The sequence below is a fragment of the Hyperolius riggenbachi genome, chromosome 2 (assembly GCF_040937935.1).
Source record: "Hyperolius riggenbachi isolate aHypRig1 chromosome 2, aHypRig1.pri, whole genome shotgun sequence".
Taxonomy (NCBI): Eukaryota; Metazoa; Chordata; class Amphibia; order Anura; family Hyperoliidae; genus Hyperolius; species Hyperolius riggenbachi.
The window spans coordinates 211,756,545-211,783,955 of NC_090647.1; the positions used below are offsets into that span (position 1 = coordinate 211,756,545).

Below are 27,411 nucleotides of genomic sequence, written 5' to 3' on the forward strand. Positions count from 1 at the left end.
ATGATTAAAAAAAAAAAAAAAAAAAAAAAGGTGGGGGTTCACCAGCAAGGTTTTTTTTGTACTTTTATTAAAAAAGTAATAAAAAGTGCAAAAGCCCCCCCCCCCCCCCTTTACCAGAACAGTCCAGTGTCAGAAAGGACAGCAGCAGATTTATCACAGTTGATCTATTGAATGGATGGCAGGTCAGTGCACACCAGGACTCTTGCTCACAGCTTTCGGGCACACCTTTACTACAGCTATTCAATTGGTGGCATGGATAGCGTTTCCCACTGGGCCTCCGCACCATCAGGCAGCACTGAACTGCCGTCTGTGGAATATATCAAGCTGTTCATTTTGTGACGAATCAGCAGCTAACCTACCCGAAAGTAGAATTTTCTGCAGGGGAAATACAGCCCAATATACAAGTACCTGATTGTTGCTCATCTGCCCCCATTTCTGGCCTCTCTACATCTACAACAACTAGTTGAATCAGAGAAAATGTTTTCACACAACAAATATAAAGCTGCAATTGCCTAGACAAAAATAACTTCAAACAACTCTTACCTGGCATGCTTTTTAGTAACTTTGCACTGCACATATGTCCTTTCCAAATGTCGGTTAGGATGTACTCCATCCTCTTTGCACGCCAAAGAAAGTTAAATACTCTAAGATAATGGCCCATACACTCTCGAGTAAAAACCTGCAAAACAAAGCACAGTAGTTAAGCTATTGTAATAAACAGTCTTATAAATAATGAGGTTCAGAGGACAATTTTTTGTTGTTGCCATTTCTCTTTTTGTTACAAACTCTCATCCTTTCTCAATGTGGCTATTTTAAAGTACCCCTGAACTGAGTTTTTCTTTTCTTGTTTTAATGTTTTAGCAGCACCATTCCCACCCTCCAGTGCCCCATGGGGAAACCAGACTGCTCAGCTGTAATATTCGACTGAGCAGACAGTCGATTAGGAGTGGGGAAAAAGCAGCATTTCCCCTTCTCTCAGCCTATCCCAAGGTGTACCCCTTTCACTTCATGCTTATCGTTCCTGAAACTGTGCGCAGGAGAGCTGTGACGTGTTCGCTTTAGGATAGTTGTAAATACTTGTACAGCATAGTTCCTTATGGTCAAGGAACTATGCTGCACAAGTGTTTACAACCAACCTGAAGTGAACGCAAGCGTGCAGCTCTCCTGCATACTGTGTGCAATGACACAGTATTGGGAGTGATAAGCAGGGAGTGAGGGCTGGAACCCACAGGAGCGCTTTTGGCAGCGTTTTGGCAGCACTGCGATACGCTAGCAGTTTGCCAAAACGCTGGGCTAATGTTAATGGATGGGGCAACTTCCACAGGAGCGTTTGCGTTTCCCAGAAACGCAAACGCAGGACCTGCAGCATTTTGGGAGCGTTAGCGCTTCAATGTAAAGTATTGAAACGCTAGCAGAAACGCTCAGCAAAACCTAAACTGAGCGGTTTTGCTAGCGTTTTGCGGTTCAGCACACTAACAAAATTAAAAATAATTCACAGGACCAATCAGGATAAAAACGCAAAACGCTACGCACCCGCTGGGCAAAAAAATACAATGTTGCAAAACACGACCAAAAACGCGCATGAATCTGCTTGCAAACCGCTCAGACAAAACGCTAGCGGTTGCGTTTTGCGTTTGCTGATTTCAGTGGGTTCCAGGCCTAAAAGGAGCATTCTTCGGGACAGGCTGAGGAGGAGGGGAACTGCCACTACCTCCCCAGCCATAATCGACATTCTGCTCAGTTGAATGTAGCCACTGAGCAGTGTGGGCGCCACAGGGGGTGCTGGAGGAGGATGGTACTGTGACCTATGCCACAGCACCAGATAAAATATTACTACAAAAACAAGAAAAAACACCTCTGTTCATGGGGCATTTTAAGACAATAGGAATCAAAAGCAGATACCAGTGTTAATAAATGTTCCAGTCTGCTTTTAATGTAAAATCTAGCACCTACAGAATAACCCGTGCAATCATGACAACACAGAAAATATATGTCAACAATGTTCTAAGTGGAGAAGAAATCCATGACTCTAGAACTACAGGACAAACCACTTAATCAATGTCCTGCCCATTATAAGACATAAGTGTACAGTGAAGATCTTGCCTCGCGTGTGAACCTTCCCACGCAAACAAAGGCTAGAATACAAGAGGTGCTTGTCCTCAATCACCTCTCTGGCAGTTGTGTTAATCAGCTAGCTAATTGACTGAAAACTATGTAATTTGATTTGATAGCCATCACGTCCATGTGAGTAGAGTTTTCATATACAGTATGCATATACAGTAAGTATGAATATAGTCTTTTTCAAAACAATGATGTATCACTGCTAACTTTTTTTAGTCAACGTGGCTTAAATGTCCCAAAACTAAAACCTTAAATGGCAACCGCTGTTGACCAACACAGTACTATGCAAGTTATGGGTTACTTAACCACTTCACGACCGCCCCCAGCCGATGGGCGGCGGCGGCAAAGTCCGGGCCCAAACGACCGCAATACGCCCATCGGCGGGGCAGCTGCGGGAGTGGCTATGCGGCGATCGCGTCATTCGTGACGCGATCAGCCGCCGGGGACTGGCTCCGCCCCCCGTTCGCTGTAACCCGCCGGCCGTTCGGAAGCGCCGGCGGGTTACTAGCACCCGGATCGCCGCGTGTACTGTGTATAATAGGCTTTGTAATGTATACAAAGCCTATTATACTGGCTGCCTCCTGCCCTGGTGGTCCCAGTGTCCGAGGGACCACCAGGGCAGGCTGCAGCCACCCTAGTCTGCACCCAAGCACACTGATTTCCCCCCCCCTGCCCCCTGATCGCCCACAGCACCCCTCAGACTCCCCCCTGCCCACCCCCCAGACCACTGTTTGCACCCAGTCACCCCCCTAATCACCCATCAATCACTCCCTGTCACTATCTGTCAACGCTATTTTTTTTTTGGTCCCTAATCTGCCCCCTACTCCCTCCTGATCACCTCCCCACCCCTCAGATTCTCCCCAGACCCCCCCCCCCCCCCCGTGTACTGTATGCATCTATCCCCCCTGATCACCTGTCAATCACCTGTCAATCACCCGCCAATCACCCGTCAATCACCCGTCAATCACCCCCTGTCACTGCCACCCATCAATCAGCCCCTAACCTGCCCCTTGCGGGCAATCTGATCACCCACCCACTCCAATAGATCGCCCGCAGATCCGACATCAGATCACCTCCCAAATCCATTGTTTACATCTATTCTCTCCTCTAAACACCCACTAATTACCCATCAATCACCCCCTATCACCACCTGTCACTGTTACCCATCAGATTAGACCCTAATCTGCCCCTTGCGGGCACCCAATCACCCGCCCACACGCTCAGATTGCCCTCAGACCCCCCCCCCACCTTATCAATTCGCCCGTGCAATATTTACATCTGTTATTCCCTGTAATAACCCACTTATCACCTGTCAATCACCCATCAATCACCCCCTGTCACTGCCACCCATCAATCACCCCCTGTCACTGCCACCCATCAATCACCCCCTGTTACTGCCACCCATCAATCACCCCCTGTTACTGCCACCCATCAATCAGCCCCTAACCTGACCCTTGCGGGCAATCTGATCACCCACCCACACCAATAGATCGCCCGCAGATCCGACATTAGATCACCCCCCAAGTGCAGTGTTTACATCTCTTCTCTCTTTTAAACACCCACTAATTACCCATCAATCACCCCCTATCACCACCTGTCACTGTTACCCATCAGATTAGACCCTAATCTGGCCCTTGCGGGCACCCAATCACCCGCCCACACACTCAGATTGCCCTCAGACCCCCCCTTATCAATTCGCCAGTGCAATATTTACATCTGTTATTCCCTGTAATAAGCCACTGATCACCTGTCAATCACCCATCAATCACCCCCTGTCACTGCCACCCACCAATCACCCCCTGTTACTGCCACCCATCAATCAGCCCCTAACCTGCTCCTTGCGGGCAGTCTGATCACCCACCCACACCAATAGATCGCCCGCAGATCCGACATCAGATCACCTCCCAAGTGCAGTGTTTACATCTCTTCTCTCCTCTAAACACCCACTAATTACCCATCAATCACCCCCTATCACCACCTGTCACTGTTACCCATCAGATTAGACCCTAATCTGCCCCTTGCGGGCACCCAATCACCCGCCCACACCTCAGAACGCCCTCAGACCCCAGCCCTGATCACCTCGCCAGTGCATTGCTTGCATCTATTTCCCCCCTCTAATCACACCTTGAGACACCCATCAATCACCTCCTGTCACCCCCTAGCACACTTACCCATCAGATCAGGCCCTAATTTGCCCCGTGTGGGCTCCTGATCACTCGGCCAAACCCTCAGATCCCCCTCAGACCCCCTTCCGATCACCTCCCCAGTGCATTGATTGCATCTATTTTCCCCTCTAACCGCCCCCTGAGACACCCATCAATCACCTCCTGTCACCCCCCCTAGCACTCCTATCCATCAGATCAGGCCCAATACATCCTGTCATCTAAGAGGCCACCCTGCTTATGACCGATTCCACAAAATTTGCCCCCTCATAGACCACCTGTCATCAAAATTTGCAGATGCTTATACCCCTGAACAGTCATTTTGAGAAATTTGGTTTCCAGACTACTCACAGTTTTGGGCCTGTAAAATGCCAGGGCAGTATAGGAACCCCACAAGTGACCCCATTTTAGAAAGAAGACACCCCAAGGTATTCTGTTAGGTGTATGATGAGTTCATATAATATTTTATTTTTTGTCAAAAGTTAGCAGAAATTGGATTTTTATTGTTTTTTTCACAAAGTGTCATTTTTCACTAACTTGTGACAAAAAATAAAATCTATGAACTCACCATACCTCTAACAGAATACCTTGGGGTGTCTTCTTTCTAAAATGGGGTCACTTGTGGGGTTCCTATACTGCCCTGGCATTTTAGGGGCCCTAAACCGTGAGGAGTAGTCTAGAAAACAAATGCCTCAAAATGACCTGTGAATAGGACGTTGGGCCCCTTAGCGCACCTAGGCTGCAAAAAAGTGTCACACATGTGGTATCGCCATACTCAGGAGAAGTAGAATAATGTGTTTTGTGGTGTATTTTTACACATACCCATGCTGGGTGGGAGAAATCTCTCTGTAAATGGACAATTGTGTGTAAAAAAAAATCAAATAATTGTCATTTACAGAGATATTTCTCCCACCCAGCATGGGTATGTGTAAAAATACACCCCAAAACACATTATACTACTTCTCCTGAGTACGGCGGTACCACATGTGTGGCACTTTTTTGCACCCTAAGTGCGCTAAGGGGCCCAAAGTCCAATGAGTACCTTTAGGATTTCACAGGTCATTTTGCGACATTTGGTTTCAAGACTACTCCTCACAGTTTAGGGCCCCTAAAATGCCAGGGCAGTATAGGAACCCCACAAATGACCCCATTTTAGAAAGAAGACACCCCAAGGTATTCCGTTAGGAGTATGGTGAGTTCATAGAAGATTTTATTTTTTGTCACAAGTTAGCGGAAAATGACACTTTGTGAAAAAAAACAATTAAAATCAATTTCCGCTAACTTGTGACAAAAAAAAAAATCTTCTATGAACTCACCATACATCTAACGGAATACCTTGGGGTGTCTTCTTTCTAAAATGGGGTAATTTGTGGGGTTCCTATACTGTCCTGGCATTTTAGGGGCCCTAAACCGTGAGGAGTAGTCTTGAAACGAAATTTCTCAAAATGACCTGTGAAATCCTAAAGGTACTCATTGGACTTTGGGCCCCTTAGCGCAGTTAGGGTGCAAAAAAGTGCCACACATGTGGTATCGCCGTACTCAGGAGAAGTAGTATAATGTGTTTTGGGGTGTATTTTTCCACATACCCATGCTGAGTGGGAGAAATATCTCTATAAATAGACAATTGTGTGTAAACAAAATAAAAAAATTGTCATTTACGGAGATATTTCTCCCACCCAGCATGGGTATGTGTAAAAATACACCCCAAAACACATTATACTACTTTTCCTGAGTACGGCAATACCACGTGTGGCACTTTTTTGCAGCCTAACTGCGCTAAGGGGCCCAAAGTCCAATGAGCATCTTTAGGTTTACAGGGGTGCTTACAATTAGGCACCCCCCAAAATGCCAGGACAGTGAACACACCCCACAAATGACCCCATTTTGGAAAGTAGACACTTCAAGGTATTCAGAGAGGAGCATAGTGAGTCCGTGGCAGATTTCATTTTTTTTTGTCGCAAGTTAGAAGAAATGGAAACTTTTTTTTTTTCACAAAGTGTCATTTTCCGCTAACTTGTGACAAAAAATAAAATCTTCTATGAACTCACCATGCCTCTCACTGAATACTTTGGGATGTCTTCTTTCCAAAATGGGGTCATTTGGCGGGTATTTGTACTATCCTGGAATTTTAGCCCCTCATGAAACCTGACAGGTGCGCAGAAAAGTCAGAGATGCTTGAAAATGGGAAAATTCACTTTTGGCACCATAGTTTGTAAACGCTATAACTTTTACCCAATCCAATAAATATACACTAAATGGTTTTTTTTTTATCAAAGACATGTAGCAGAATAACTTTCACGCTCAAGTGTATAGGAAATTTTACTTTATTTGAAAAATGTCAGCACAGAAAGTTAAAAAAGTCATTTTTTTGACAAAATTCATGTCTTTTTTGATGAATATAATAAAAAGTAAAACTCGCAGCAGCAATCAAATAGCATCAAAAGAAAGCTGTAATAGTGACAAGAAAAGGAGGTAAAATTCATTTAGGTGGTAGGTTGTATGACCGAGCATTAAACCGTGAAAGCTGCAGTGGTCTGAATGGAGAAAAAGGCTCTGGTCCTTAAGGGGCGAAAAGACTGTGGTCCTCAAGTGGTTAAAAAAAAAAAAAAAAAGTATTCCACACAACATAAATAAAATAAATACAGTAATGTTAATTTACCATACCTGGCAAGAAATTTTTACTTCGACAATTATGTGAAATTAAACTTCCAACTAAATGGCGCTTTCCAGACATCATTAAACCAATACAATTTATTCAGGACTATCAATTTAACTAGACTTACACTATAAATCAATATACAGTGATGTGAAAAAACTATTTGCCCCCTTCCTGATTTCTTATTCTTTTGCATGTTTGTCACACTTAAATGTTTCTGCTCATCAAAAACCGTTAACTACTAGTCAAAGATAACATAATTGAACACAAAATGCAGTTTTAAATGATGGTTTTTATTATTTAGTGAAAAAAAAAACCTCAAAACCTACATGGCCCTGTGTGAAAAAGAAATTGCCCCCTGAACCTAATACAGTAACTGGTTGGGCCACCCTTAGCAGCAATAACTGCAATCAAGCGTTTGCGATAACTTGCAACGAGTCTTTTACAGCGCTCTGGAGGAATTTTGGCCCACTCACCTTTGCAGAATTGTTGTAATTCAGCTTTATTTGAGGGTTTTCTAGCATGAACCGCCTTTTTAAGGTCATGCCACAACATCTCAATAGGATTCAGGTCAGGACTTTGACTAGGCCACTCCAAAGTCTTCATTTTGTTTTTCTTCAGCCATTCAGAGGTGGATTTGCAGGTGTGTTTTGGGTCATTGTCCTGCTGCAGCACTCAAGATCGCTTCAGCTTGAGTTGACGAACAGATGGCCGGACATTCTCCTTCAGGATTTTTTGGTAGACAGTAGAATTCATGGTTCCATCTATCACACCAATAGGTGCTGAATAGGTGCTGAAGCAGCAAAACAACCCCAGACCATCCCACTACCACCACCATATTTTACTGTTGGTATGATGTTCTTTTGCTGAAATGCTGTGTTACTTCTACGCCAGATGTAACGGGACACGCACCTTCCAAAAAGTTCAACTTTTGTCTCATCGGTCCACAAGGTATTTTCCCAAAAGTCTTGGCAATCATTGAGATGTTTTTTTTTTTAGCAAAATGGAGACGAGCCTTAATGTTCTTTTTGCTTAAAAGTGGTTTGCGCCTTGGATATCTTCCATGCAGGCCATTTTTGCCCAGTCTCTTTCTTATGGTGGAGTCGTGAACACTGACCTTAATTGAGGCAAGTGAGGCCTGCAGTTCTTTAGATGTTGTCCTGGGGTCTTTTGTGGACTCTCGGATGAGTTTTCTCTGTGCTCCTGGGGTAATTTTGGTCGGCCGGCCACTCCTGGGAAGGTTCATCACTGTTCCATGTTTTTGCCATTTGTGGATAATGGCTCTCACTGTGGTTCGCTGGAGTCCCAAAGCTTTAGAAATGGCTTTATAACCATTACCAGACTGATAGATCTCAATTACTTTTGTTCTCATTTGTTCCTGAATTTCTTTGGATCTTGGCATGATGTCTAGCTTTTGAGGTGCTTTTGGTCTACTTCTCTGTGTCAGATAGCTCCTATTTAAGTGATTTCTTGATTGAAACAGGTGTGGCAGTAATCAGGCCTGGGGGTGACTACAGAAATTGAACTCAGGTGTGATAAACCACAGTTAAGTTATTTTTTAAGAGACATTACATAGAAATACGCACATTGAGTAGTACATAGGCATAAGTGTAGGATAACATTGGTATAGTGAACAATGTTGTCTTGATAGCAAACCAGTGCCATCAAGCATCTTTTCTATCATCTTTAAATGCAATATCGTCTAGTGTCGAATGAGTCAGATGAACCCGGAATGGATTTGTAACGCCAGAAGAGACCAAGTTACATTGTATCTAATAGTCAAAGGGAAACCCAGGGCCCATAGGGAACACACACCTAGGATTCCATTATAGCTTAGCTATAACTTAGTGTAGTAGTCTAACAAGGTAACCATCTGAGTGCTTAATCCAAAATAATCTATAGCGAGAGGGTTTAATATAATTAAAGAGGTTAGGAGAGAAAGAAAGGAAAGAAGGAGAAGAATGAGGAGAATGCGCAACGCCCCACCTAGGTGCCCACCACCCAGCAAGTTCATTGGCCAAGGGGATAATTAGTAGTATTCACAGTGCAGTTCTATGAGAATGCGATTTTTAGGACATAAGTCTAGGAGGATGTGAGAGAGGCGTACCTGGGAGACTTTTAAATTCAAACCACCCGAACCAGGTCTTCCAATATTGATCTCGTTTTTCCCGTATGCTAGCAGTTAGATCTTCCATTTTTTCCACCCCGTCAATCTCTCGAAGCCATTCCTGTATGGAGGGGGCTCAGACATTTTCCACTTCCTAGCTATTAGAATTTTTGCAGCATTAATCAAGTGTCTGGTGAGGGTTTTCTTGTATTTTTTTATCGACCACTGATTGTGATGTAATAGAAAGAAGGGGGGAGAGTCAGGGGGAAGATAATCTGTTAGTATATGCATTATTTCTCTCACATCCTCACAGAAACGCCTCAGTTTGCTGCAGGACCAGAATACATGTACTAGCGTGCCTGTTTCCAGACCGCATCTCCAGCATAGCGGGGAGGACGATGGGTACATTTTGTGGAGCCTGGAAGGAGTCAGATACCATCTAGTGAATACTTTATAGCCTGCCTCCTTGAAGAGATAGAAGACTTATGAGAGAAGCTGAGTATTTTGTGCCATTGCTTATCAGAGAAGGATATGTTTAGGTCCCTTTCCCATTTACCTTTGTATGTGGAGCAGGAGTCTTGTTAAGTTATTTTTTAACAAGGGGGGGCAATCACTTTTTCACACAGGGCCATGTAGATTTGGAGTTTTTTTTCTCACTAAATAATAAAAACCATCATTTAAAACTGCATTTTGTGTTCAATTATGTTATCTTTGACTAATAGTTAACGGCTTTTGATGAGCAGAAACATTTAAGTGTGACAAACATGCAAAATAATAAGAAATCAGGAAGGGGGAAGATAGTTTTTCACATCACTGTAATTTACGCAAACATATAAAAGCAAAGATTTAACAGATGCGTTAGAAAACACTTTCATATAATATATTTATTATCGATCTATCAGTGACCATATGGCTAAATGTACTTAAAGGACAACTGAAGTAAGAGGTTTATGGAGGCTTCTATATTTATTTCCTTTTAATCAATACCAGATGCCTGGCTGTCCTGCTGATGCTCTGCCTCTAATACTTTTAGCCAGACACTGAACAATTATGCAGAATACCAGGTGTCTGACAAGATTAGCTGCAGCATGCTTGTTTCTGGTGTTATTCAGACACTACTGCAGCTGATGCCAGACAACTGGTAAAGGAAATAATTATGGCAGCCTCCATAGTCTTCTCATTTTAGTTGACCTAAGTGTACCTAAGGCGAACCTCGAATTAAAAATGACACACACTTACCCTAAGAGGGAAGCCTCTGGATCCTGTAACTTATACTGGGAACTATACTAGCTATACTGGGGCACTACCTATCCATATACTGGGCACTATACTAGCTATACTGGGGCACTACCTACCCATACTGGGCATTATACTAGCTATACTGGGGCACTACCTACCCATACTGGGACTATACTAGCTATACTGGGACACTGTACTAGCTATACTGGGGCACTATGCTAGCTATACTGGGGTAACTATACTAGCCATACTGGGGCAACTAAACCCCCTATACTGGGGCAACTATGCTAGCTATGCCGTCACACCCCAGCCCCCCCTCCCCCCGGAACCTGCTGCGCACGACACTGTCCACTAGGACAACCCCAGCCCCCCGGAAAAAATTTGGTCAAAAAGTGGTCCCTGTGCCGGAAAAGGTTGGGGACCCCTGCTGTATAGGCTTTCCAAGCCGCCGTACTGTAATTGCACCAGTACGGCTGTGCTTGCATGAGTGCAGCACACCCGCGCTTGTGCTTGAAGAGAAGCACGACCTGTATCCTACAGAGTGATGGCAGGGGGTGAGGACGACACGGGAAGCCTCTTCAGCATCCAGACGCTTCCCTCTTCTTGAGCAAGTATGTCTTTTTCACCCAAGGTTCGCATCAGGTTCCCCTCAAAGCTGGCCACTAAAGTTTCAAATTTTTAAACAATCAACCTTCCGATCTGATAACTGTGATCAGAAGGGAATGATCAGAATTACTCCGGCCCATAAATGAAATAAAAATTACAACCAGTCAGATCATTTCTAGAATTGATCTGAAAAAATGTATTGATGATGCGATCTTTTGTTGTCAATTGGTACTATCAACAGTATCCAATACGATTGAAGGAGGTCAACTGGAAGGTAAAACTGGATCATTAGTGGACACCTTTACATAAGACTGCAATCTATTACATATAAAAATACACACATTCATTACTTCCTGCCTGAGATCGGCTTGAAGAGGAACCCCAATTCCTCACCCTATTGCCCAATTGAAAATATGCCAGTCCTCTCCTCTGTTAGGTCACCAGATCATTACACTTGGCTATGAAAGCATGTGCAAAGATGACCAGGACAATTTTTTCTTGGTGTTATTTTACTTTGTTTGAGCTGTAACTGCAAGTGGAGCAGCAGTACTTCTCTGTGGAAAGTGAAGGAGGGTGGAAGACAAGCAAGTGACACTCCACAACAAACTATGGACATTGGGCAAGAATGATCTGCTCTATGGTTATATAACAGGACATCTGTATCCACACTACCAATTTTAAAAAGGTCAAGAAATAATGTGTATGTAGCTTACTGACATTATCGGTTATACACATGCTTCTATGGTAAATATATCTGAAGGTATGGACTTCCTGCCTAGGGGAATTTTACTAAATGCTTACAAATTGGTCACCAGGCATTGCACTGCTTCAGCTGCAGGTAGTAGTTTATAAAAAACAAAAAACAAAACAAAAAAAACAGTATGCTTCTGCACAGTCTAAATTAATCCACCAAGCAGGTTAGGTGGTCAGGTGACCAAGGTACACGAGCCAGGGAGCAATCTGAAGATGAGGGGTTTGTTACAAACTGCCAATGCTTAGGTGAGTGGATAGTAAATGTGGGCATTATGGTGCTATTTGGTCACCCCAGTTATAAAGAGGCAACCTAATAGCTACCTGCTCCCAGGTAAATAGCTAACAGGAAGTATTTCCTGGCCTCCTACATACTGTAGATATCATAAAGGGTACCATTTGTATATAAAAAACCCACACCATGTAAAGGTATTTGAATGAACAATTTACTAATATTCAAGTGCATTTTCAACTTCTCATTTGTGACTTATGTTCTTCTAAACCTCTTGATTACAGAACAATGTCTTGCTTGCCAGATTCACTGCAACTCACCAAGAGCCCATAATCCTGTTAATTTCTTGTCTTTCTCTAGACCAATGAGAGTCCATTGATGGAAATTTAAAGAGGATCTGTAACGTCGAAACGTCCCCTGGGGGGTACTCACCTCGAGTGGGGGAAGCCTCCGGATCCTAAAGAGGCTTCCCACGCCGTCCTCCGTCCCTCAGGGGTCTCGCTGCAGCCCTCCGTGCAGCGGTGACGTCAATATTTACCTTCCCGGCTCCTGCGCAGGCGCTCTGATGGCGGTCGGCTCCGAAGTGGGCGGAAATACCCGATCGCCGTCGGGTCTGCTCTACTGCGCAGGTGCAAGTTTCCGGCGCCTGCGCAGTAGAGCGGACCCGACTGAGATCGGTTATTTCCGTCTTCCGATTCAATTCACAGAGTCAGCACATCAATAATATCAACTGACAAAAACTGTGGTTTCACTTGGCTTGATGAATGGTTGTGCCCTTTAAAGCGTATATTTAGAGGCACACATCGACACATTCGTTTCAGGCTTTTTTTTAGTAAATGCCTTTCATCAGGCCGTAATACACAATTATGTAAGGCTCAACCGACAGCGAAAAAGCCAAAGAAGTACGGAGGCATAAATGGACACAAGGTATGCGTCTGAACCAACCAGACCCACACAAAAAAAAAAAAAAAACCGGTGGCACAGGAGAAACAGCTACTCCGGGAGCCTGGCTGGGAATCAAACCAGGGCCCCAGCGCTGCAAGGCGAGAGGGATATAGATGGCCTGGCTTAGAATCAAACCAGGGACCCAGCGCTGCAAGGCGAGAGGGATATAGATGGCCTGGCTTAGAATCAAACCAGGGACCCAGCGCTGCAAGGCAAGAGTGCTATCCCCCTCCCTACACCACTGTGCTGTCCCTGCATTCTGCAATCAAGCAAGAACAACACAGAAGAAAATAATAAAAGGCTATACAAACTGACCCCCATCACAAAAGCCTCATACATATAAAACATATTTCACCTAGAGTAAAATGTACTATAAATTACATTTTCCTATATCACGGCCAGTTAAGAGTTAGCAATAAAAATCTGTATGTGCCGCATCTTTAAGTGGCCTTAGAAGATGCCTGTACATAATCTCCCTACCCATCTGGATCAAGTTCTATCTAGTACATGCACATAGTGGTCCACAATAGTGGCTGTCCTTTTATCTCGGTCTTTGGGCTCTATTCACAAAACTGCTCATCCATGACTTATCACTTAATAACAAAAAAAAAACACTTTCTTTCAGCACATTTAGAAGCAAAATAATCACTCAAAGTAAGTTGTTCCTAATTAACTTAATTTCAATATTACTTTTTTTTACCTTAATTATATTTATCTTTGGGAGCTTAAAAATGTAACATAAATAAAGTGAAAGCAGATGAAAATAGGTGAAAAAGCGTTGTGAATCATGCCCATTGTAGTCCATGTGCAAGGGGTAAAGAGAAAGGGTATGGCAATCACATACATGTAAAAACAGTGTGAGGAATAGCCTTTAACCCCCTTGGCGTTAGGATTCTTTCTGGATTTTAGGGTCTAAAAGCGGTGCAATTTTTTTGCACCCTTTCAGACCCTAAAACCTGGGAAAAAATCATGCTGCCAGGGAGATCTGCAGCAGTTCTTTAATCACTCACTTCCCTGGCTCCTGCGCTGCAACTCTAAAGTTAAATTGCCGGCTGTCATCAGGCGATCTCACCAGGAGGAAGCAGAGCCCCGGAGGACGGAAGAAGAATGGCGGCTGACGTCGGGATCCCCCGGGAGGTATGTAGAAACGCCCGCTGCGCACTATACTCTGCACACAGCCTCCGGCAGCTACCCTGAGCGGAGGTAGGGATTACCGCTCTTAGCTGCGGGTTTCTGCCCCGACCCTAGCTCAGGATTACCACCAAGGAGGTTAAATGAAGTATGCTTTAATGTGCATTGCTTCATATATCGGTATTTTCCTTTTTTTCAAGAGAGTCTTCCTCCATATCAAGATTTACTTTTTGAAACATAAGAATATGGAGCTGCCAAAACAGTAATCCATATAACCTTTAAAGTGTTTTCTCACAGCTATAGAAGATAATTTTCCACAAGCCCAATGAACTCTATTGCTTATGTGGGACAAGTATATAGCAGCATTTGACAGGCCTGCTATGGAAACTTGGGCACTGAACATAACGGCAAGCCCAAACAACAACTATTGCTAATAAGCAATAGAGATCAATGGGATTGCTGTTATGTTCAGCGCCCATGTTTCCATAAGAATCACGTCCAATGCTGCAATAGACCTGTCCCCATTAGCAAAAAAAAAAATTAAAAAAAAAGTTATGTTTGCTTGCTGTTATGTCCAGCACCCACGTTTCCATAAGAGTCCAGTTCCACAAAAGAACTATCCCCCATTACCAATAGAGTCAATGTGGGCTTGCCCTTCTGTTCAGCGCAGAAGTTTCCATAAGAGTCCTGTCCAATGCTGCAATTCACCTGTCCCTCATTAGCAATAAAGGTGTGTGGATTTGTGGAGAAATTGGGTGGGGGGGGGTCTCAAGCTTACCTGTGTGACGTCTTCTTCGTCCATCCCTCGGCGCCTCCCACAATGCATTCCACTCGGCGCTCACGTGACTACAAACACTTCCTCCTTCCGGGTTGAAGGAGGAGATGTTTGTAATCACGTGTAATCACGTGGAACGCATCGCGGGAGGCGCCGAGGGATGGACGAAGAAGACGTCACACAGGTAAGCTTGACCCCCCTCTCGCCCAGCATTACTGGGTAAGATCCGGATAGCACTATCCGGACTCACCCGAACCCGAATTTAAGCCCATGCCCGATTGTAAGTAATGAGGCGCCCTTTTTTCCGAGGTAGTGTATGCCACCAAATGACCTGCTTCGGTGTACCGTAATTAAGAAATACAGGCAGTATTTCATAGTAAACTGTAAATCATTTTCTTAAGAGTTTTTTTATATTGCTTAGAGAGATAAAAATATATATATATATATACACAGTATACTAAAAATGTGCTACATTTTTCATTTTAGCAAAGTATAAAAGTGGTAAGTGTACACACTGCTGCATGAGAGTCATCAGAGAATTTATAGATTTTTCTTTAACATGCATTCCAGTTTCCTAAGCCTTCACAAACATTTTCAAGCATTTTAAAATAGACACCATTTGCTTCTTGAGCAAAGAAATATAATACCTTCATTAAGTAAAACACTGATTTTAGGCAGTAAAACTCTTTTGAACAATAAACCAGCTATTTTCTAATCAAACCTAATGAATCCTTCATCATATTTTATTTTAAATAGTACAAATATGATAGTACTTAAATACATTCTACAGTGCCTTGCAAATTACTTCAAATTAGTTGATAGTCTATGAATAATGGAACACAATGAATGAACCATTTTATTAAGGACATGCTTAAATCTCAAAGAGAACAAATGAATTATTAAACATATAAGACATGGATTAAATAATACAGCATTTATCTGCATGTATTATAAATTTAGAGAGGCTGAAATTTTACGTGAAGTAGTCACTGATGCTATGCCTTATTCTAAATTTCCACACACAGAAACCTCAGATGAAAAAAACAAAAACAAAAAGGCAAACCCAATAATGAACAATGTTGGAACATAGTGGCACAAAAAATGAAGTATGCAAATATTGAACATTCACAGGAGCCTATATATATATATATATATATTTTTTACATCACTGCTTAACAAAAGCTCTAAAAGAACATTAATTGAGCTACTCCAACAGGAACGGGTTTCCTTTATGGGTACTGTAAATCTCAAGGGTAGGCTTCCCCAACAAGCGAGTGAACATGACAGTGTCACTGGACTTATTAAGAATCACCCGTTTGCAGAGTCATTTATTTTATTTCCCCTACAGAACCATTATTAGATCAGCAGTTAAATAAGTAAAGGCTAGGCATACATGGGTTGTTTACCTCCCAGTATGTCAAGCCGATCTATCCCTACCCGACTGAAATTCAGATAGTGATTGTGTGATGTTGTATATATTATAGCAGCCATTTTTTGAACATGTATCTCGTGGAAGCCACATTTTTTTAATTTTATGTCTGCGGTGGTCTCATATGTGTATGTCTGTTAGAGGCCAGTCTGGCAGCAGGCTTTGGAAATAATTGTCACCTGGACACTGGATAAATTAGGAAGCAATCTTGAAAGGGGAAATCTGCATCTTTCTGTGAATCTAATATGAATAGACCAGCTAAGTTGAATAGGCCACGGACACCTGGACATTGTGCTAGCCTCCAGCAAGGAAGCAGTTAAATAATGACTCAACCATTTTTCCTGAATCTCCTGATGTGCTTGGAAGGTGTCTGCATTGCTTTGAACTCTGTATACATAATTGGTCTAGAGTCTGGTGGAACAGGAACCTTTGAAATGTGCATATAACAGCATGCTGGGATGTTACAGAGGTCTCTGTAAACCATCTGAGGAAATTAAATTATTTCTGGACTTGAAGCCCCGGGTTATGCTTTTTGCTATATAGAATCAGCTTGGAAGATTCAGAACTTGTAGTTCCACAGGAGATAGCAAGAAGCTAGGACTACCCTGGTCCAAGCAACCAGCTGCTGCGTTCTCCCGCAAACCATGCTCTGACCTGATAGAGGTGAATGGAAAAAGATAAGAAAAACGATCGGAAGATAAGAGAATCGAGCGGCAAAATCAATAAAGTAGAGAATCGAGCGGAAAAAACGACCCGTGTATTCCCAGCATTACTCCTGCTATTAATTACTGTCTCGTAGGATGCAAATGATGCTGTTATCCCGGTTTAAGTCTTACTGGTAATCAATACTACATGTAACACTGCTAAGTTGAGGTAAAACAGAGAATAAAAATACTTCTTCTCTTGAAGCACATCTGAAGTGGTTTACAAAAAGAAACAAGGCGAGTGCTTGGTGGTGCAAAGGCCACCTTACTGTCACTTACAGCAGCCCCCTACAGCAGTGTTTCCCAACCCTGTCCTCCAGGCCCACCAACAATGCATGTTTTGTAGAAATCCACCGAGGTAGATAATCAGCTCTGCTGAGACACTAATTACCTCACCTGTGAATGTTTGTGGTTTCCTGCAAAACATGTACTGTTGGTGGGCCTTGAGGACAGGGTTGAGCAGTCACTGCTCCTAACATGCATATTCCATTTACAAATTATGAAGCTCTCCCCACAGAATTCTGTCATAACACATCTACAGAATGTTAAGGTCCTAGGTGTTCATTTACCAAACAATACAAGAGGTGACAGTATGCATCTACCCACTGTAAAAATAACGTTCCTGAACATATAAGGGAGTTTTTGAACAGGATGAATTAGGACACCAAATCGTGTGTTTGCAATGCTACTGAAAACGTTACTGGTTAATGAAGGGTTAACTTTATCGATGCACTACTGATCTCTAGATTAACATGCAAAAGTTGGAAAAGAAAAAGACTTACGGTGGCTATTGGTCCATCCACATGGTAATCTAAGCTAAACACATCCCATCCAGTATCTCCAGGAGACACCTAAAATGTAACAAAGAAAAAATAATAAAATGAATCTAATTACAGTAAACCTTGTGTTGCAAGTAATGGTTTAAGAGCGCTTTGTAAGACTAGCAAAATATTTTCCGAAATTTTGACTTGACAGACAAGCAAAGAATGTATACGCGCATCACGTCATCACAACTGAGCCGATGGTTCTTTCGCACTGCAGGATTGTACTTAATCTGACGTACCACTGCTACGCCGATGACACACAGCTATACCTGTCCTTCAAACCTGGTGGAACAGACCCTACCCCAAAAATAAACTCTTGCTTAGCTGAGCTTCAGGCATGGATGAATGATAACTGGTTGAAACTGAATGCTGACAAAACTGAGGTCCTGTTTGTCCAAAGCCAGTGCTCGCCATCAAAACAGCTCTATCCTAAAGCAACACCAATCAGGATTGGGAATTCAGACATAAACAGCTCCAACCTTGTGCGCAGCCTTGGCGTACTAATCGATGGGGAATTGAGTTTCAGAAACCAAATTTCATCTGTAGTTAAATCTTCCTTCTTTCATCTGAAGAACATTGCAAAGATTAAACATCTGATTCCCCCAGAGGATCTTCAAACCCTAGTCCACGCCTTCATCACATCACGGCTGGACTACTGCAATGCCCTTTATGCTGGCCTCCCCAAAAAGGACCTGCGTCGCCTGCAATTAGTGCAGAATGCTGCTGCCAGATTGCTAACAAACCAGCCTCGCCACTGTCACATTACACCGATCCTTCGCTCACTGCACTGGCTACCAGTAGAATGGAGAATACTCTTCAAGATTGGACTGCTGACATTCAAATCCCTGCACAATCTGGGCCCTGGATACATGAAGGACTTGCTGAAGCTGCACCACACCTCTCACAACCTCAGATCAGCAAGTTCTATAAACTTGGTCACTCCCAGAGTGCACCTCAAAAAATCTGGAGACAGAGCCTTCTGTCATGCTGCCCCTACTCTTTGGAACTCCCTACCACACCCAGTAAAGACAGCACCATCCCTGGAGCTATTCAAATCCAGACTGAAAAGCCACCTGTTTAGCCTGGCATTTCCAGATTTATAAAATTCTTCCTCTGTACCACGATGGTCGGAGCCATGCTTATGCGCTTTGAGTCCCACGGGAGAAAAGCGCTTTACAAATGTTATTTGTTGTTGTTGTTGTTGTTGTTGTTAATCTGAGTGGAGGGGTAAAAGCAACTGTCATTGTATAAGTTCCTTGCTAAAACAACACACACACAAAAAACTGGTTGTGATGAGCCAACACATAGCAATGATACTGTTATAGTTAAAAAAAAATATATGTTTTTTTTCTTCATACAGTACTTTACTTTTTTGTATTTTATTTCTAGATTTATATACCAGTACATTCCTTAGCACAATGGTTCTGCTGCCGTAAATATCTCAGCACCACTTACATTGGCGTGCAGGTGAGGGGAAGTGGAAAGGCGGAGTTCCAGAGTGGCGTGATGCCGCCATTGGATAGACTGCTACAAATACTGGTAGCCTATGCACACCGCCCTGCAGCCTTCGTAGAAGCGTAGACGTGTCCAAAACGGCCGTCAGGCTTGACGTCCAGCACCCCATCTTCAGCTCACCCCCAATGGTACGTCCACCATGTTAGCACTGAACTGCATATGAATGTTTTACCAAGCTGACACTTGATTGTCTTGCACATGTATATGAAGATATGAAATTGTTTGACACCCAATAAATCAGCATTTAGCAGTGCTAGTTTCTTCTGCTCTCTCTGTCTGAAAACATCATATACTATTACACCTGCACACGCTTAGAGCTGAACAGAGGGGCAAGCTGAAAGAATCACCTTATCCAAGCTCATTCTTTTGCATCCATAGTAGTGCCAACCCGCTACCTTCTACTTCTGTCCACTTACATTGGCACTGAGATACTAGTGCCAGCATAGATACAGTAACCCTCAGGATGTTTATCATTTACCTTAACTTGTACCCTATTCCTAACAAGCCACCTCAAGCAGTCTCTAACACAAACCTTACCTCTTAAATGATCATGTTCCCTGACCCAACTCCACTAGCTATCCCTTAACCCATTAGCTGTGTCATTGGAATTATCTCATTTGAGATGAGTGCACTGCTTTTGACCTCAGTTGATAGAGCTCATACTGTAAATTCTTGGAATGCTTTAATGTCTCTCTGCTAGCAAAAATATAGAAACAAAGCAGAAGTCCTGTTATTGTCTCACACTGCTCCCTAGCAGTGTTGCCAACTCATCCCTTTAATCACTGACACATATGAATTATACAGGTTTCATGGCTAGGTAGATGCAGTTAAGGCACTGATTATGTGTATGTAGCCCCAGAACCTGTATAACTTAGATGCGTCAGTAATTAAAGGGATATGTTGGCAACACTGCTCCCTAGTGACAAGTGGTCATAAATACACATTACAACAGTACTAATTATTAGCAAGGAAATGTAACAAATAGGAAACAAAAAAATAATTAAAATAAATTAGCCTGGAGTACTTGCAAGCCTCTAAATAAATTGGCTGCTAAAGGGCTAAGCCGAACATAAAATAAATGTCCTAACAGCAAAAGCAAAGCTAATTCCAACACTAATAGCCTTCACATACGCATAAACGTTTAATCCTAACACTAACAAACCATATGCAGCCAATCTGTCAGGCACTGAGCAATCTGTAAACTAACGTAACACTAATAGTACATTTCCTCTAAACCCCCTCATAACCAACAGTTGCTAATCCCACTGAAATAGCTGATGTATGCCGGTGCTCAGTGCTCTAAAGTATTAGTAACACTGCTGCATGCAGATAATCATGCCAAGACAAAGCACTTTACAGAAGTATTTCTTAATGTATTGCAATTTGTACTCACTATAGTCTAAAAAGAGTACCGGTACGTCTTTTCTTGCCTGTGACAGGCAGACTAAAAGGAAACAGCTACGTTGCTTCAGTTCTGTAAAATACCCTTCTGAATGCACATTATTCCGTCATTTAGTCACTGTGACGTTCCTACAAGCACTAATCTAATTTCAATAGCACACTGTACATACTGTACATCTCAACTTTAGCATGGCTTTAGTTCTGGTATAACCTTCCTCCCACCTACTCACAGTCCAAAGAAGGCGCCAACAGAGGGCTGTACGCACCAGACTGCAAAGCATTCCTCTTCTAACCAATACAGGAAAAATTCATCTAATTAGTTGCCATGAGCAAATTTTCCATGTTCTGAAGTAAGCAAGCACAGGGCATTAAAAAGGTGCCTGCTACACTATTTATATAAGTAGCTACATTTGGTGAATACATTTTCAAAGCTATGTACACATGCTAAGAAAGCAATGAATATACTGTACTGTGGCGCCTACTACTCCTCTACTACCTTGCTGGACAGGGGTGCCTTTAAGAGAGAAGTTAGAGAGACCTGTAATAGTTTTCAATGTGGTTCTATCAGACAGATAAAAATCTCTACAGATGCATTTTCAACCTGTAAATAATGTTGGAATGAGAAAGCATTAAGAAAAGCGTCAAACTCTATGCCACAGTACATATCATGGAAGCACTCAAACTTAATTATCACAGTGAAAAAGGCGTTCACGCGTTGTAGTTTTATCAACCATATTTAGTGTTAGTAAGTTCTTCTCGACATCAAAAAGCATATAAAATTATTCAAATGCCATTTTGAAAACATTTCTTTTTTTTTAAAAAAGCAAAGCTTTTATAACAGCAGGTTTCGTGCAATACAAAAAAAACACACATTTAAGCTATTAATTTACCCAAAACAGAATTATTTAAAAAAAAGAAGAAAAAAATAGTACTAAAAGGGCTCTAAACTGGAGCGGCCAATTAAAGTGGAAGGATTGAATTTTTTTCAAATAGAAAACAAAAACGGAGAAAAAAAAATATACTTGACAAAAACACAGCATAAACAATATGCACTAGAAGCACGGGGCGAAACTGATTGGTCCTGTGACATATTTCAGTCTCTTTTTTTGTTAGAGGCCCGCCTGAGTTATTAGCTTGCAGGCACTCTCAATAACAAGAGTGTTTCATTTTAAAGAGGAGGCCTTGATTCTTATTTTGATTTTTTACAGTGTGGATGAATGCAATAAATAATGTCTTCTTATTTCTCATAAATGGCCCCATTTGAATCATCAAAAGAAAATTGAGGTTATTATGCGCTCTGTCTAGCAGCACTTTAGTTGCCAATTCTAAGGATGTTTGTTTATTACTTTATATTGGCAAGGGAGGTACTGCTGAATTAAACACTATAAATGTTTTAGGATGCAGGCATTTGTATGAGATTGCCTAGGTATTAGTCTAGTGCATTTTCACACAGCAAAATACAAGAAAATTGCATTTAATACAAGGGTATTCTGCATGACATACAACCAATTATACAACAAAAGCATGCCGTTTGCTAGTTTAATAAGTACATTGCTAAAGGCAAGCAAGTTTAGGACAAATTATACGACCACTGTGACAGACTCCGTAATATTTTGTATACAGTTTTATAATCATTTACATTTTGCAAAATACAGCTACAAAAATACAACGTGGATAAAGTTTTCAAAAACTGCAGTATGTATCCTGAGTTGCCAGAGTATATTCTCAGCTTAAAAGCATGTAAGTCAAATATAAAGTCATGTCTTTGGAAACATAAATGCACACTAAACACGAACAGAAGAAAAAAAAAGTGCTCTGAGTTTGAGACTGGCAGAAAGTAGCAATCACACGGTCCTATCCAAGACAGGTCTCATCCAGAATGTAGTGGCTGTTGGTAAGGATCAGGCAGACAGGTGTCTTAGATCAGTGTTTCTCAACATTTTATTGGTATGTACCCCTTTTAAAAACCTGTACTCACCAAGTACCCCCTAGCAGAGTAAACATTATCACAAGTACCCCTTGATAAAAATATATATTAAATCGTAATACATAATTGGTTCTAAGCAATGTACAATCATTTACTATTGCTTTTAATTATCTAAAACACTAATGTGGTGTTGTTTAAATAAGATTTATAATTTTCTAAAACTCTAAATTAGTTATTCTTGGTTAAGTATAATAAGCCCGAGTACCCCCTGGATCCATCATAAGTACCCCCTGGGGTACGCGTACCACATGTTGAGACAGCTGGGGACCAGGCTCTCCAGTCAGCAGCAGACGCGAGACCTCAGCGAAGAGTCCAGGATGCAGGAAGGGAGGCACAGTGTAGCTGAATACGACCATTGGTCTCCTTGGAGGGAATGCTCAGCGGAGGAAAAGGTGTCAGCCCGTCTCAGTGCTGCAAGCAGCTGGAAGGAGGACTGAGAAGTTGTGCACGCTGCTGACTGGAGAGCACGGTCCCCGGCTACCATCTACAAGGGACACAAGCAGACTTAGGATGATTTCCAGGTGAGACCTGTCCTGGATAGGGCAGTGCGATTGCTTCTTTCTGCCAGTCTCAGTGCGCTCTTCTTGTTTGTTTTTTAGCCATGTACATTGGACCACAAAGCTGCATATAAGCAGGATTGCCTGATCGCACCAAAAGGAGATACTCCAAAACTCCATTCTATCGATAAATGCACACTAGGCACAGAACACTTTATATACAGTAATATGTAGTCCATCTATTAATGCTATAATACAGTTGTGGTTTATCCTCAATGATACATGGACAGTGATGTAACTGATGGCACATTACCTCTAGAAGCCGGACATCCAGACGTTTCAGGATCTCTGGATTATCAAACTGTGCATTGGTTGCTCTCACAGCAGTCTCAAGTATTCCTGTAAGATTGTGCTGGTACAGCGTTGATGCTGGGCGCACAAGTTCCGGTCTATAATAAAGATCAGCAGGTTCCTTAAATTTGCATACATTTACATGAGCAGTAGCTTGCATTAAGCACTTTGCCACCATAAATTTAATTGACAGTAAAGTTTGAGTCGCTAGAACAATATGATTTTGAGCACCAAAATTAGCCAATTGCAGTTTGAAAGTTTCACTGCAACATCTTATTTTTACCATACATACCGTACTTATTAAAAAATAAATAAAATCAAAGGTTTGGCTATTACACCCAACAAAGAGCACCTTACAGATCTGTCAGGTTTTGGACTAGTCCATCTCCTTGTCAGGGTTTTCTGTATGTTTACAAGTATTACGAATCAACTGCTGGTCAGTTCAAATGTAACAATAGTGAGTAGGGAGGCCAGCTGTCAACTTTGTACAGATCCTCTCCAGGGAGTTATTTTGTAAAGAATAAAGGAAATACTGAGAACTCCCATGAGGAGATAGACTAGTCCAAAACCTGTCAAGTTTTTACTAACTACTGCAAGTGACAGCGACACAGGAAAAATTCTCTATGGGCCACTAGCAGTTGATAGGCAGTGAAAAGACTGTTGAACTCTCACAACTGCTTGATTCTGCCTGGCAAATGGTCACCGAGCATGTTGTTCAGCTTCCTGTGGAAAACGGCCCTTAGAGCTGCTTCCTTAACCAAAGTCTGACAATACATGTTTTATACAAAGTCCTTTCTTTGCAGAGCTTACATTTTTAGCCAATAACGCCTATATCAATTACCCCTACTTTTGGGCAAATATGACCAGACCATATGTATTAGTCATCTTTTTTAATGCAGGTAGGTGTACAACAAGGTGGAGTGCAGAGTATTCGTTTTATTTGATATGTTACAACACGTGTGTCTGCACAGATGCGGGGAAGCTTGCTCACAAGGCATGGCGTCAAATTGTAGTATGTTCTTTTTCTAATAAACAGGCCATGGGCATGCAAAATTAAGTAGTGTGTTGCGTACAAAACACACACCATGCAGTATAAAAGCTCCTGCTCAGCTTAATTAAAAGGTAAACAATGATTTAGACAAGACAAAACATTTATTTTGTGCTTTTCTCCTGGCTGACTCAAAGCACCAGAGCTTCAGCCACTAGGACACGCTCTATAAGGCAATAGCAGTGCTAGGAAATCTTTCCCAAGATCTCCTCACTGAATAGGTGCTGGCTTACTGAACAGCAAAAGCCGAGATTCAATCACTGGTCTCCTGTGTCAGAGGCAGAGCCCTTAACCTCCTGGGCAATAATCCCAAGCTGAGCTAGGGGTATGTCGCGCAGGAGGATTTCTCAGGCCCTGGTGGGCCGATTTGCATAATTTTTTTTTTTTGTTACACGCAGCTAGCACTTTGCTAGCTGCGTGTAACTTCCGATCGCCGCCGCTCGCCTCCGATCCGCCGCTACCCGCAGCCCCCCCCAGACCCCTTGCGCAGCCTGGCCAATCAGTGCCAGGCAGCGCTGAGGGGAGGATCGGGACTCCCTCTGACGTCACGACGTCGGTGACGTCATCGCAAGCGTCGCCATGGCGACGGGAGAAGCCTAACAGGAGATCCCGTTCAGAACGGGATTTCCTGCTTGCGCTAATCGCCGGAGGCAATCGGAGGGGGTGGGGAGATGCCGCTGCACAGCGGCCATCATGTAGCTAGCGCTAGGCTAGCTACACGATTAAAAAAAAAAATGCAATTGTATCGCCCAGAGGGTTAAAGAGAATCTGTATTTAAAGAATATGCCCCTGGGAGGTACTCACCTAGGGTGGGGGAAGTCTCTGGATCCTATCGAGGCTTGCCCCGTCCTCCTCTGTCCCACGGTGGTCTCACTGCGGGTCCAGGAACGGCGAGCATGAAAATATTTACCTTTCTAGCTCCAGCGCAGGCGAAGTTGCCGCTCTGGTCTCGGAAATAGACGGAAGTAGCCAATCCCAGATGGGTCCTCTCTACTGCACAGGCGCAAGGAGCCTGCGCAGTAGAGCGGACCCAACTGGAATCGGCTATGTCCATCCATTTCCATGCTGAGAGCCGCAACAGTGCCACCCGCTGGAGCCAGGGAAGGTAAATATATCAAGCCTTTTCATGCTTGTCAAGCAAGGATTGCGTAACACTTCAGGGGAGCCAGCGCTGGATTGTCTGCAGCTACTGGGGGGTACTGACCTCAGGAGGGGGAAGCCTCAGGGTCCCAATGAGGCTTCCCCCTCCTGAGGCAAGTACCCCCCAGGGGACGTAGCTTTCAATCTCACATCACTGCACACTATCGCCCCTTCATTGCCACTAAATTCAGCTGAGTTTTGTGTTCCAGTCAGGAGCCAATTTATACAAACAGGTGACAAAATCTGATAAAGCTGTTTAAAATCTGAAGTAAAGTGCGGTAAATTCTTACTTAAGTAAGTCCATAAGATGGCGTATAAAATCTCCTTGTCCTAGCAGGAGGTAGCGTCTCATGGCCTGCAAGTGCTCAAGCAAATTGTAATTCTTGTTAAGAACATCCAACAAATACTTGCTGGTCTCAAAATATGCAGCGTCAATTTTACTCTGAAAAGCATTTTCCAGGTCGGTGAACAAATCTGCAGCTAAAATGAAAAACAAATTATTTGCAGTATAATTAAGCAAAAGACATGTGAAATGTAAGAGTATAAACTGGATAGCTCATCTCCAAGCAGACATCATTGAGCGCAAAGCTCAAATACAGTGAATGTGTGTAGGATGATGTAGTTTTAATCAGTGATCTATAATCATGCCTCATCCAATTACCAGTGATAGTGTACATACATGTTAATACATAAAGTATAGTGCCCATTACCAGTATGTGAATAGTTAACATTCCTTTACTTCAGCCATTTCATTTACTACTGACCATTTCCTTATACAGAAAATTAAATGTACATAATATACCTTGCTGGGCAGATGACCATAGCCTTATAGGGAAAGGTGTCCAAAGAGCACTTAAGATTGGCAGGGTCTTTGTCTGTATGGGTATAAAAGGTGAGCCAACACCCTATATCACCGGCTTCATGATGGGACCGTTTTGTCCACAGCAAACTGTACCCAGGTCCCCAAACCTCAGATGTCTGTTAAAGAGAACCCGAGGTGGGTTTGAAGAATATTATGTACATACAGAGGCTGGATCTGCCTATACAGCCCAGCCTCTGTTGCTATCCCAAACCCCCCTAAGGTCCCCCTGCACTCTGCAATCCCTCCATAAATCACAGCCACGCTGCTGACAAACAGCTTGTCAGAGCTGGCTGTGTTTGTCTCTGTAGTGTCAGTCTGCTGCTCTCCCCGCCTCCTGCAGAACTCCAGTCCCCGCCTGCATCCCTTTCCTCCCTGCTGATTGGAGGGAAGGGACGGGGCAGGGACCGGAGCTATGCAGGAGGCGGGGGAGCAGCTGAGACTGACACTACAGATGTAAACACAGCCTCACAGCACGGCTGTGATTTATGAGGGATTGCAGAGTGCAGGGGGACCTTAGTGGGGTTTGGGATAGCAACAGAGACTGGGCTGTATAGGCAGATCCAGCCTCTGTATGCAGATAACATTCTTTAAACACACCTCGGGTTCTCTTTAAGGCACATGGGTACCCTCAGGACTATTTGTGAACTTATCTGATCAAGCTGAAAGACATCTTGACCATCATTCTGTAGCTAATTATTCATTCATTAAATGTTATATATTATACATCTAAGTGCTGACTTTGAGTTATTTTTATGTGCTCTGAAACTGCAAACCTACTACAGATAAAGTGCCTTGGTGATAAATAGGCCCTTTGTGCAACTATTTTCACAGGTTTTGTGAATTCACATTACAATGTGAAATGTCTGCGCTGTCAGAAGAGTTTTAATGCTGTCCAGTCAGTCCTGTATTTAGGGAGCTGGGCCAGCATA

At 42.9% G+C, this 27,411-nt stretch overlaps 1 protein-coding gene across 1 annotated transcript in view; it reads right to left on the reverse strand.

Moving 5' to 3' along the window:
• Window positions 1-27,411, reverse strand: part of TUBGCP3 (tubulin gamma complex component 3) — a 146,919-nt gene that overhangs the window by 11,898 nt on the left and 107,610 nt on the right. The window contains exons 14-17 of the mRNA XM_068268058.1: window positions 25,911-26,100; window positions 23,395-23,530; window positions 17,640-17,708; window positions 544-679 (exon numbers count right to left, since the gene is read on the reverse strand). Of these exons, the coding sequence (XP_068124159.1) occupies window positions 544-679; window positions 17,640-17,708; window positions 23,395-23,530; window positions 25,911-26,100 (531 nt within the window). The remainder of the gene's footprint in view (window positions 1-543; window positions 680-17,639; window positions 17,709-23,394; window positions 23,531-25,910; window positions 26,101-27,411) is intronic.